At 42.3% G+C, this 12,829-nt stretch overlaps 1 protein-coding gene across 2 annotated transcripts in view; it reads left to right on the top strand.

The window, feature by feature from the left end:
- VEPH1 (ventricular zone expressed PH domain containing 1) overlaps positions 1-12,448 on the top strand; it is a 251,398-nt gene extending 238,950 nt beyond the window's left edge. For both annotated transcript variants that reach the window (XM_003416131.4, XM_003416132.4), the window contains 2 exons: positions 7,153-7,289; positions 11,898-12,448. In XM_003416131.4, the coding sequence (XP_003416179.1) occupies positions 7,153-7,289; positions 11,898-12,134 (374 nt within the window). In that variant the 3' untranslated portion in view covers positions 12,135-12,448. The remainder of the gene's footprint in view (positions 1-7,152; positions 7,290-11,897) is intronic.
- Positions 12,449-12,829: the final 381 nt, after the last annotated feature.

Here is a 12,829-nt window from a genome sequence, read left to right as displayed (position 1 = left end):
CTGTCACTGCCGCAGCTCCTGTCAGGCAACACTCTCCCCACAGGTCTCCCTCTGGGTCCTAACTGGTCGGTAAAGAAATATCTCTGGATCTCTCCTTTCCTCTTCAGGCAAAGGGATATTAAGGGCCCTGCATTGTTACTGGCCCCAGGGTACTGTGGTGTTTGTCTTGTAGTTGTTAGCCGCCATCGAATCAGCCTCAACTCGCTGCAATCCTGTGCACGACAGAGCCAACACTGCCGGGCCCTGCGCCGTCCCCATGATTGGTTGTGGATCAGACCTTTGTGAGCTACAGGGTTTTTGGGGGGGGGGGGGCTGATTTTCAGGAGCAGATCACCAGGCTTTTCTTCCTCGTCCATCTTAATCTAGAAGCTCCGCGAAGCTGTTTAGCATAACAGCAAGCCCCCACTGGCAGACGAGTCGTGGCCACACATGGGGCGCATTGGCCAGGAATCATTTAAGGTCTCCTGCGTGGAAGACAAGAATTCTACCATGGAACCACCGATGCCCCAGTGCTGGCCTACATCTGTGTAAATTGTCCCTTTATTAATCCCCTCAATTACTCCTCTTGGATATGCCTTCTTTTTCCTGCCGGGACCTTTGTAATACTAAGGCTTCTCCCATCTGGGGTTCATGAGTCTTCACGCCTGTGCTGGCTGGATCCTCCCCAGCTCTAGGCCCCACCTCGGTCTTTAAGGAAAGCAAGGTCCTTTCTACAGAGCTTCAGAAAAACTTTCAAATGAAGTCCAATATGATCTCCTCATGACTGGTTTGATACTAGGCTCTTTCCTGGATCTTACACCTCAGGAACCTTGAGTTGGCTTATCTCAGCCCTCAGCCTATGACTGTATCCCTAAGCAACTGTTTTGCAAATTCGCTGCTGAGTTAATTAATTGAGTTATTTTCATGCATTTTTCTCACATATCCCTCTTGTACCTCAGTCCTTTTCTCCCTCTGCTTAGAATATCCTTCTTCCTGCTTCACCGGGGGCCCAGCTCTCCTGTCACCTCCTCCCAGCTGCAAGTGCAGTTTCCTTCCTTTGACTCTGTAGCACTTGGCTGGTGCTTCTCCAGCGGCACTTACCAACCTACGCTGAGCTGTAATTGTACCTCCCTGCCATGATGGAAAATCCATGCTTCCTGTCTTGTAACCTCATCATATCCAAACACAGTGTCTCACAGCTTGCCTGTGCTCCAGTCTATGAGTGGATGGATGGATGGGTGACAAGTGGAGAGATGAATATTCTTTCCTGGTTTACTCTTCCTGTTGTGAGCCTTCTCTCTTTAAGGTATTTGTCCTCTTATTATTTCACTCTATTCATCCACTTCACGTTGAGTAAGTTTAAAAGAAAAAGCCAAGCCCATAGTGCCGAGTCAATTCTGACTCATAGCAAGCCTATAGGACAGAGTAGAACTGCCCCATAAGGTTTCCAAGGAGTGGTTAGTGGATTTGAACTGCTGACCTTTTGATTAGCAGCCAAACTCTTAACCACTGTGCCACCAGGGCTCCTGAGTAAGATTCTACCCACTGCCGTTGAGTCGATTTCGACTCATAGCAACCCTATAGCACGGAGAAGAGCTGCCCCATGGAGTTTCCAAGGAGTGTCTGGCAGATTCAAACTGCCAGCCTCTTAGCAGCCGTAGCACTTAGCCACTACACCACCAGGGTTTCCTGAGTAAGATTAACACTTTCAAAACGCATTTTTCATCAACATAAATATTTCTTAACTCTTGGGGCACAAAAATAATACAATCAATGCATAAATATTCCTATTAGCATTCTGAAAAATTTCAGGTGGATAAACATGACAGTTGAGTTCCAGTTGCACTAGAAAATTCTGGTCATATGCCATAGCTTTGGCAGCCAAATAATATTTAAAGAAAGGAATGGATCCCAGTTGATAGACAGAGTCCTAGCCAAATAGTGGTTCTCTGAATGAAGTAACGTGTTGTTGTTAATTGGCAAGTGAGAAAATATCTCTGTGTTACATGCAAACAAGATTTTTTTAGACATATGGTCATGCCCTCATAGTCTCCCCCCACATGTCAAAAGGAATATGACAAATCCTTAGGAAAAAATTTACTTCTCTTTTGGCCTTGAAGAAGTTGTGATATCGTGTGAGAATTACTCACTCACAAGGGCATGCAGTGGGCAATAGGCTTAATAAACAGACGCATGCCTAGTGTTCATCAGCTAAGCATAATTGCAGGAAAAATGGGATAGCAGCTGGGAAAAAAATTTTTTTTAATCTTCCTTTTATTTGGCTTTTTAAAACTATTTTTAAAGCTAAAGATAGCCTGGCTTGTAGTAAATTCTCTGAGACTGACTCTAACGCCTACATTTGGGCCCAAACATTCAGCCACTATCAAGTTCCACTGCAATTTCTTTCCCGAAACCCTTTGCATGGACTTTTCTCTCAGGGTTAATTCTCACTGGGCTACAACAAAAATTCCTTGCTTAGCATCATTTCTCTGAAATCCTTCACCCTTGTGTTTGCTGGTAAACCTCCATGAGTTTATCTCCAGTCTCTCATCATGGTTATTATGGGCATGTGGGCAGGCCATCCATCCACACCACATCTCCAGTGTTTCCCTCAATTATTTTGCCCAGCCCTCTTTGCAAATTTTGTCATATATACCCTTCCAACTAAACATTTGGGTCTGCCTTGAAGAGACATATGTGCAACTAATTGCCTGTGTCAGATCCAAAAGGATCTGTGTGCTTCAGTATTACCTAAATTAATCCTGATTTCAAATTATCACAGCTACCCTAACTTCTATTTCAAGTGCTTTTAAGTAAACGTGGAAGTGTGAGACATGGCAGGAACCACTGTGATACAAGCTGTCAAGTAAAGTCTCTAACAAAAGTCCTCCTTTGCTACTTACCTAGTCTCCTCAGGTACATTTCTTTATTTTCACTTTTGACCTCTCAGCAGGCCCATTGAGCAAGTGGGCTTTTTTTGTTTTTTTTCTTTACTGATTCGAAAACTGTACTTAAAAGGACTCAAATCCAAATCTTCTGAATTCGTAAGCAAAACTTTGAACCTTACCATTAGAATAGCGATTTTTTTTTCTAATCAGAAAGCATGGGAAATGTGTGTTGTAGAAAGTTTTTAAATCCAGTTTTTGACGTGGGTTTTTTATTGTCATTTGCTTGTTTTCTTGCCTTTTTTCCTCCCCTTGGACCTTTCCATACAGCTTCCTTTCCTCGTCCAGATAGGCTGTGTGCCTTTCGTGATCCACCAAACCAAGAAGATAAAAACCTAACCTGTTGCGGTTGAGCCAATTCCGACTCGCAGCAACCCTACAGGACAGGGAAGAACAGCCTCATAGCCTCATAGGGCTTCCAGGGAGCGCCTGGTGGATTCAAACCGCCAACCTTTGGGTTAGCCGCCAAACACTTACCCACTGCACCACCAGGACCCTGTACTGGGCCTTGGGAGCCCAGCGTGCTAAGGCTGTCCCTGTTCTCCAGGACTGTGTAAAAGTGGGGAGACCCACTGTGTAAAGTGCTTTAACTGCGGCAGCGGCAGGGTGCGGAGGCCACACAAAGGAAGGAGCCGCTCTGTTTATGGAAAATTGTAATTTGGAAAGAGCGTTGCCAGCTTTAAAGACGCTCTGAATCACGTAGTGCTCATAAGGCAACGCAGAACACTAAAACAGTCTCCTTGATATCTGTTGTCAAGTATCTGTAGTTCCTGCTTTACCACCCTCTGCTGTGTGCTGCACCAGCCACTGTAAGGCCTTTCAGAAGACGGGAGACCCTTCTCATCACTGATGCCCCAGATAAAATGTCACCTCGAATGTCAGAGCTATCCCCCACCACTTAAATGCATATGCGCCAACCTCCCAAGTCACTCATTCATTACCCCTCTTATTTTCATCATCCTGCTCATCACTGGGGAAACCCTGGTGGTGTAGTGGTTAAGTGCTACGGCTGCTAACCAAGAGGTCAGCAGTTTGAATCCACCAGGCGCTCCTTGGAAACTCTATGGGGCAGCTCTACTCTGTCCTATGGGGTCGCTATGAGTTGGAATCGACTCGAAGGCAATGGGTTTGGTTTTTTGGTACTCATCGCTGGGGCCCTGGTGACACAGTGGTTAAGCATTCGGCTGCTAACCAAAAGGTCAGCAGTTCAAATCCACCAATCACTTCTTGGAAACCCTATGGGGCGGTTCTACTCTGTCCTGCAGGGTCGCTATGAGTCCGAATTGACTTGACAGCAATGGGTTTGGTTTTTGGTTTGGACTTATCACTATCTAACAATACAGTTGATGTTTACTTTATTTTCACTTATTAGCCTTAATTTGGGGTTGACAATGATGTCTATTTTACTCTAGATTCACATATAGCTACTTGTGGTAGCTACATATTCTTACATAAGTTGTATGAAAAATGCAGCCACACTTCCTTCTTATATGAATAATACATGTAATATAACATCAACAAAATATATTCATCAAAACACCCATAAAGCCTATTACAAGATAGTAAATATGCATTTCAGATTTCTGGATCATACCAGAGGTCACAGCAGGTGGCCCGATGTCCAGATCTGGGCTTCAGCTGTGTTCTCTTTGGCTTGCATCGGATCCAGGAAAAAAAGAGCATATGGCAATCAGACTTTATATAAAATTTTCTATTCCTGACCTGATGTCTCTTGCAAAAAATCAAAATGCACGTCAATAGTAATTTCTGCTGCTGCCCAGCAGCTATGGACATTTGACATGCAGCCGAGTAAGGGCCAGCCACCTTAGGTAGGCCTGTGTCTCCAGTCTGCCGTGGTCCCACCACTCAGGGCTGTCTCCCCTGCAAAGGCCAGCAACGAGCTGCCATTTGTCTGTAAACCTGTGCCGTTGTGTTTCTTAGAGTAGAAGACTATTTCTCAGTACCTGAGTCTCCATCAGAAGAAAGACCTTCTGATCTACTTCCGAAAATCAGCCAAAGAAAACCCTGTGGAGCAAAACAGTACTATTCACAGCCCGTCACAGGACGGCACGGGACGGGGCAGTGTCTCGTTCCCTCATGCGTGGGGTCACCATGAGTCGGGGGCTGACTTGATCACAGCTAACAACAACAAATCTCTATCAAAAGTGAGAAATGAAACAGGAAGGAGGCACGCGTTTCAAGACAAAAGGGAACGAATTTCTTTGTGAAGAGACATCTATCTCTACAAACTTAACATGCAAAGTATGTTCGTATCTATGTTTTTATGTCTGCTTAACCCTTTTATTGTATGGCCTCCATAGTCATTTAGATCCACCCTGGGTGGATGTTCCCTGACCTCAGAGAACATCCAACTGAATATTCATCAGATAATAAATAAACACACAAACAAGCCAAACTAGCCTCAACAGAACTCTGTCGATGAAAACTTTACATCACATTATTCTTACACAGAAAATCCTCTGCTAAGATGGGCAAATCCTGCTGTCTCAGGCAGTTATTTGACCCACACTGAGACAGACAAATGGTAGAGTAGGAAGACTAGGTTGTGTTCATATGGTCAAATAGGTACTGTCCAGATTTTAAAGCGATGGAGTGGGCTTAATTTCATTCAGGGTGCTATGAAGATTGAGCATAAATGCACATAAGTGTATTTTTTCATACTACAAGTTGAACTTTCCATTGCCTGTTCCCGCAGAAACCAAATGCTTTCACATGAATCTGAAAGAAGAGTGAGTCTTATGTGGTTGGTAAAAGGAATGAAATTCCTCAGTCCAAACTTCCAACATTATTAAGGATCTAACTCTATAATTACATGTAATCATACACACTCTACTTCAATGTAGAATTAATCCATTAGTTCAACAAATATTTATAGACTCTCTACTATTTGCCAAGTACTGTCCTAGATGGAGCCCTGGTGTTGAAGTGGTTAAGAGTTTTGCTGCGAATCAAAAGGTTGGCAGTTCGAATCCACAAACCACTCCTTGGAAATCCTATGGGGCAGTTCTACCCTATCCTGTAGGGTCACTAGAAGTCAGAATCAACTTGATGGCCGTGGGTTTTTATGGGTGCTAGATGCCTACTACTTCAAGAGCCCTGGTGGAGCAGTGGTAAAAGCAATTGCCTGCTAACTGAAATGTTGGCAGTTCGAAACCACCAGCAACTCCATGGGAGAAAGATGTGGCAGTCTGCTTCCGTAGAGATTTACAGCCTTGGAAGCCCTATGGGATCACTATGAGTAGGAATTGACTGAACCGCAGTGGGTTTGGGTTTGTTTTTTGTTGTTTAGATGCCTGGTGATACGCCAGTGATTAAAGCAAAGACCTTGCCCTCGTGGCATTTCCAATTGCATAGGAAACCAGGACATTAATCAGAAAAGCACCAATCACTGTCTACAAGGGGTGGTACCTGCTCTAAAGAAAACAGACGGTATGTGATGGTGGCATATTACAGAGGAAGCCACTCTGGGACTGGGAGAAGGTGTCCTGAAAAAGCAAAATTTGAGTTGAGATATGGAAGTTAGTTGTTGACGAGGTGAAGATGGGAATGTGGAGAGAATGTGTGTGACAGAGAGTAGAAATAACAGGCACACAGGAGCTGGTAGGTTGGCGTTTGCTGCTGAGTGTTACGGCTTCATGGAAACATACTATTCAGAGCGCTGCACTGACCTTTGCTGCCAAATAGCTCCGTATACTTGGTCACTTTTAAAGCTATATTTCTAAGCAGTTCATGTGTCATAAAGCATGGAAATTTCATTTTTTATTTACCTAGTTACTGGAAACATCAACAGTAGAAAATGAACCTAATGGCATGCTAGATATTTTGTGCCCAAAAGTTGAAACTCTGTTCTTAACCGATTTGGTCGTTCCAATCTGAGCAAGAGAATATCGTAAAACAAAGGCGCTGATGAGCACAGAAAGCTGGGCGTCTGGATGAACTTTCATAGCTGCTAACCAGATGCTCATTTTGTGAACTATATTCCTTTGGAAAATCTTGACGAGAGCTTTCAACACTTTCCCATTGAATTGGGAATTGTGCTTGCTTTTAGGGGCCAAAGGGAAAAGGTTAACCAAACTCATAATTGTTTAGCCCTCTTTCCAAATATGCTTCCTTGGTTCTGGTCCACAGTGCAATTCTGACTTTTGATTACTTGCCAAATAAATGATGGACAATAAATGGCTTGATCATTCTGTGTTACCTTCAACAGTCGTTAATCAAGATGGCCAGCCTCTCATGGAAGGAAAACTTAAAGAGAAGCAAGTCAGATGGAAGTTGATCAAAAGGTGGAAAACCCGCTATTTTACCCTGGCCGGAAGTCAACTTCTGTTTCAAAAAGGGAAATCTGTAAGTTCCTCTGTCATTTTTTTCACTCTTGCATTTTTAAGATCCTAATCTCCACCAACCAGCTAGGCATTTCGTCTTGAGTTTAAACTCCAACACTTGTTTTTCCCTCTCCCTTGTACAACCTTACAGTGTTGTTTCATTGCATATATCCCTTTAACTGTCTGCTCTGTCTGTTCCTGTGTTAGCTGGTTCCCTGCTCCTCTGCTGTTTGTTAGGGAGCCTTTTTTTCTCCGTGACTAAAGTTTTAGAAGATAAATGCAGAGCACTTACGCAGTGGTCTTGACCCCAGCCCAGTGCCTTTTGTTTCCTTATGAGTCACCTATACACATGTATGGCTTGTGAGAGTGACCCTGATTTCTTATGTAGCTGTAGGTTATATCTGGAGGTTGGGGGAGCTGAGGAAGGGGGATAGTGGGCAGGGAAAGAGGAAGGAAGGCTGACTTATTTCTAAATACCGCTTGTAGTCAACAAAGTCCAATTCTAATTAGAGAAATGTATTACTATATTCATAAATGGTAAAGATATTCATTCGATTTGACATCATTTTCATTCTGAACTAGGGTGCTCATTAAATATCTATATCCTGAATTTTCAGTGGGAAACCTCTGAAATAGCGTTCTGTTCCAGCCAACGACACAAAGCCATCCCCTTCCCTTCTTTTGAAATCAACTTTACCACTAAACTCTCTTCATTCAGGATTGGAGAGAATGAAATCTTGACTTCTTGTCTATTTTTAAATATAATAATCATATCCGTTGCCATCAAGTCGATTCGCAGTCATGGTGACCCCATGCGTTACAGGGGAGAACGGCTCTGCACAGGGTTTTCTTGTCTCTAACCTTTACAGAGGCAGATTGCCAGGCCTTTCCTCTGGGGGTGGGTTTGAGCTGCCAACCTTTAGGTTAGTAATTGAGCACAAACCATTTGTGCCATCCAGAGACCTTATAACAATATAACATATATAATATAATAATAATAATGGCTAGCACTTATTTAGTGCTTATCACGCGCCATGCTGGATTGCCTCAATCCTCAGGACAATCCTGTGATGTTAGTACTATTATGGTGATCATTTCATAGATCAGGAAACAGGTTCAAAGAGACTGATGGACTTATCCAAGGTCACAGCCAGCAAGGAAGGGAAGGTGAAACCGAGACAGGCTTAGACAGTGTGCCACCAAAGCCATGTCCGTAAATAGTGCACAGTCCCTCCCAGGTTCACGCACAGTACAGAGCTGTGGAAAACTAAACTGTGTCTGAGTGAATTAACCAAAGGCGTTAAACTACTAAAACTTTACAACTCACCCTGCGCATGTACGCTGCATCTTAAGAGTCCTCGTTATCAAATGTGTTTGAACTTTTAACTTAATGTATATTTATGGCACTTTCTCTGAACTCATGCTACTTTCTGTGTGTTTTATAAAATACATGGGCTTTTCTGTGGCTGAAGATCTTTCTGAAAGGGAAATGTAATGGCATGTTCAATTTAGCCAGTTATTAGAGGTTTAAAACACCTTTTTTGTTTTTGAACGTTATATTGTGGTTTAGGTGAAAGTTTAGGGAGCAAGGTAGTTTCCCATTCAACACGTTATACACATTTTGTCTGGTGACATTAGCTGCCATCCACTCAATGGGACAGCACTCTACCCCGTTCCTCCCTGGTTTCCCCGTTTCCATTCACCCATCTCTCCTGCCCCTTCTTCCCTTCTGAACTTTACTTTTGGGCAAATGCTGCGGGTAGTTGATTCTCCTGAAGAACGCGTTCCTCCCAGGTGTTATTGTTCACTTTATAGGCCTGTGTAATGTTTGCCTGAAAGGTGGTCTCCGGGAGTGGGTTCCGTTCCATGTTTGAAGTTTGTCTAAGGACCATAGTCTCAGGAGTTCCACCGGTCTCTATCAGATCAGTTAAGTCTGGTCTTTATTATGAATTTGAATTTCGTTCTACATTTTTCTCCCACTCTGTCCAGGACCTTCTGTTATGATCCTGGTCAGAGTTGTCAGTAATGGTAGCCAGGCACCATCTAATTCTTCTGGTCTCAGGCTGGTGGAGGCTGTGGTTCTCGTGGTCCATTAGTCCTTAGCACTAATTGTTTCCTTAAGTCTTTGGTTTTCTTTATTCTTCTTTGGTCTGGACAGGAACAAACCAATAGTTGTATCTTAGATGGCTGCTTTCAAGCTTTTAAGACCTCAGTCTCTGTTCACCAAAAACTTAATTTTTTTAGCATAAGTTCACATTGAAGCATTTTAAGTGTTTTAAATCACCGTCTGAATTTCCTGATTTATTTAAGAAATCAGAAATAGATGTGAAAATGTAGTGATTTCTCAGATCCCTTGAGGCAAAGCACAGTTAGTCCATAGAATGTTTTTCCTGAACTCAAATAATGACCTTCATACTTCTTGATTCAAAGCTTTTTAATGAAGTTTGAAAAATAAGCTATTTTTTTAATTGGCTATCTTGTTTCACATCCTTATTGTGAAATAATGGCCTGACATTTCAGAATTCTAAGAGAACATGTGGCTCAGATATTGAGAGATAATGTAACATAGCACGAGGATCACAGCAGAATAGCTTTTGCTTCGGGCACGGTCATCTAGCAGTGGTCAGCAGTTCCGCTGACGCTCCGGCCGCCTCGTAAAGGGCATTCTCGTAAATGAAAGAAATGTGCATTTTCAAATGAGAAGAAAAAAGTCGCTGTGGAGACGACTCTGAGTCATGACGACCCGGTGTGTGTCACAGTAGGACTGTGCTCCGTGGTGTCTTCAATGGCTGGTTTTTCGGAAGTCAACTGCCAGGCCTTTCTTCCAGGGCGTCTCCAGGTGACTCAAGCCGCCGACCTTTCAGTTAGCAGCCAAGGGTGTCAACCATCTGCACCACCCAGGAACTCCTTTTAAATGAGAACCGAAGTTGAAAATTGCAGTGTTCTTTGTTTTGCTTTCTGAAGGTCTTGTTCTCCAACAACCAGCTAGGCAGTGATAGCCTTTCTCTGTCTATTCTGCCGTTATTTTCTTACTTGATTTCATCGCCCCTCATGAAATGATTATGGCCACTTTTTTCTTGATCACTTCCTCGATGCATCAGTATCTCTGTTATAGACTAATTCAAAGACATGCATTTCTGTGTCTGTCAGTTACTTACCACATCCCCGATGAGACCAACAAAACAGTGTTCAGTGCGGATGTCTTTGAGCTTTTATCCTTACACCTCCTAGAAAAATTCTGAAAAAAATCTGTGCGATAACTTGCATTATCTTAAGTTCCATCAACATTTTTAATCATAAATTTAAATGATTGTAGGACTGTAATTTCTGTTGAATTGTAAATATTGACATTTTAAAATAAGAAGATTACACCTCTCCTTTTAAATGTAACCATTGGACTAGCAATTTGATAACCAACAGCATCCATTTTTAAAAATACATTCAATAAGTTCTTTAATAGAAATTGTTATATTGCTTCTTTTTTCTTTGAAATTCTGTTGCCATTCCATTTCTCCCACCGTATTTTATCTTGATCACACTATCATTTTTCACTGTGACAAAAATATGTATATAAATTGAAATTATTTTAATTTCTTGCAGCCATGAGTCTCTAAGTGTTAAAAAGTTTTTCTCAAGTTATCTTTCATATATGTAAATTTATGAAAATCCATAAGTATGATACAAAAGGCAATAAATAATTACTAAATATTAAAAAGTGAGCTTTTATTGGAAACTCATCCCTTGCGGGAGAGTGGGTCATGGTGGTTGAAGGACGCTCCCCGACACCAATTCTTTTTGATTGCCTTGTTGTTTTGTGCTCCTGAGACTTTTCCACGTTGGACAATATTCCATAGGAAGTTTGGAATGGGTCAGAAGGGTGCCTCTCCATTGTGAAAGAAACAGGGAGATGAGAAAGGAGAATTAGCAAGACTCTCAAACAAAGGGACATTCTCCAGTGGACAAAATACACTTAGGAAAGTGACCGATCTAGAGTTGCCTTATCTGACTCTGTGAAACGATCCGTGCTTACCCAGCACAGTGACCCTGGTGTGGCAGAGACCAATAAGCCTCTGCTTTGATGAAAAGAGAATGTAAAATCGTTAAATACTTCTTAATTTATTGCTTGTGGGCAAATTATGCTTCCGAAGCTCCAGAAATTTTCACAGTTTGATCCACTTAAACGTTGGAACTCTGTTTATTCTTTAAAGGTTTAGCAAACCCTTCCTCAGAGGTTACACAAAGAAAAATTCCATCTCATACCTCCCAAATTATCTCAAATTCTGAACAACTAGTACTCCAAATTGTACAGCTGGATTTTGCTCTATTAATACAGTATTCGTATCCAGAGATAATGACATAAAATCAAAGAAGTACGAATTAAGCATTTCCCCCAACCCCATGGTGTAAATACTTTTTTATAAATTGGCTGTCTTGTACCAATTTGTAATGTACTAATCGGTTACTGCTTCAGTTGTTGTCATGACTCTTTGAGGCCTTAGAAACCAAGCTAACAAAGGCCTTGAGCCATACAAAGTGAAAGAATTGTGGTTCTCTTAGAAAATTCTTAGTGGCCAGAGGTCTTTGCTACACTGGAAGCCAGCTCATGTTCTTGCCTTTCCATGCATTTCAGAAAGATGATCCTGATGACTGCCCGATAGAACTCAGCAAGGTGCAGAGCGTGAAAGTTGTGGCCAAGAAGCGCAGAGACCGCTCTCTCCCTCGGGCCTTCGAAATCTTCACAGACAATAAAACCTATGTTTTCAAGGCCAAGGATGAGAAGAATGCAGAAGAGTGGCTCCAGTGCATCAATGTGGCAGTTGCCCAAGCAAAAGAGAGAGAAAGTAGAGAAGTAACCACATACCTGTAGAATTTGCAAGTCCAGCTAACACCGATTATACACAATGGGATTGGATTATTTTTCCAAATGTCAATAAACTCACCAAACTATTTTTCCCCCTACATGCCAGTGGAGCAGTTGTCCTTGAGAAGCAGAACTCGTAGTAAACTTCAAACCTTAACAGCTTTTTTTCATTAACTCCAGAGCATGTATCTCTCTGATGCATATAAGAAAAAGGGCTACAGAGCACACCCTGTTCTGGTGTGGAACCAGGAGGGGAAAAGTCATCGAAATGGGAACTTCTGTATTTATGTTGATATAAAATTGTAGGAAAACTACTTTAAAAGATGTATGGACCACCAATCCTAAGTAAAGGTTCTTTTTGTTGTTGTTGTTGTTAACCAAACGCGTTGCCATAGAGTCAATTCCAACTCATAGCGACCCTATACATAGTGACCTTATGTACACCAAACAAAACGCTGCCCTGTCCTGCGCCGTCATCCCAGTCTTTGCAATGTTTGAGCCCATTGTTACAGCCACTGTGTCAGTCCCTGTCCTTGAGGGTCTTCCTCTTTTTCACTAACCCTCTACTTTACCAAATATGATGTCCTTTTCCAGGGACTGGTCCCTCATGATAACATGTCCAAAGTACATGAAATGAAGTCTCACCATCCTCACTTCTAAGGAACACTCTGGCTGTTCTTCTTCCAAGACAAATTTGTTCA

This window comes from Loxodonta africana, chromosome 23 (assembly GCF_030014295.1).
Source record: "Loxodonta africana isolate mLoxAfr1 chromosome 23, mLoxAfr1.hap2, whole genome shotgun sequence".
Lineage (NCBI taxonomy): Eukaryota > Metazoa > Chordata > Mammalia > Proboscidea > Elephantidae > Loxodonta > Loxodonta africana.
Note: the sequence above shows the minus strand (reverse complement) of the source record. Positions and strands in the feature narration are given on the sequence as shown.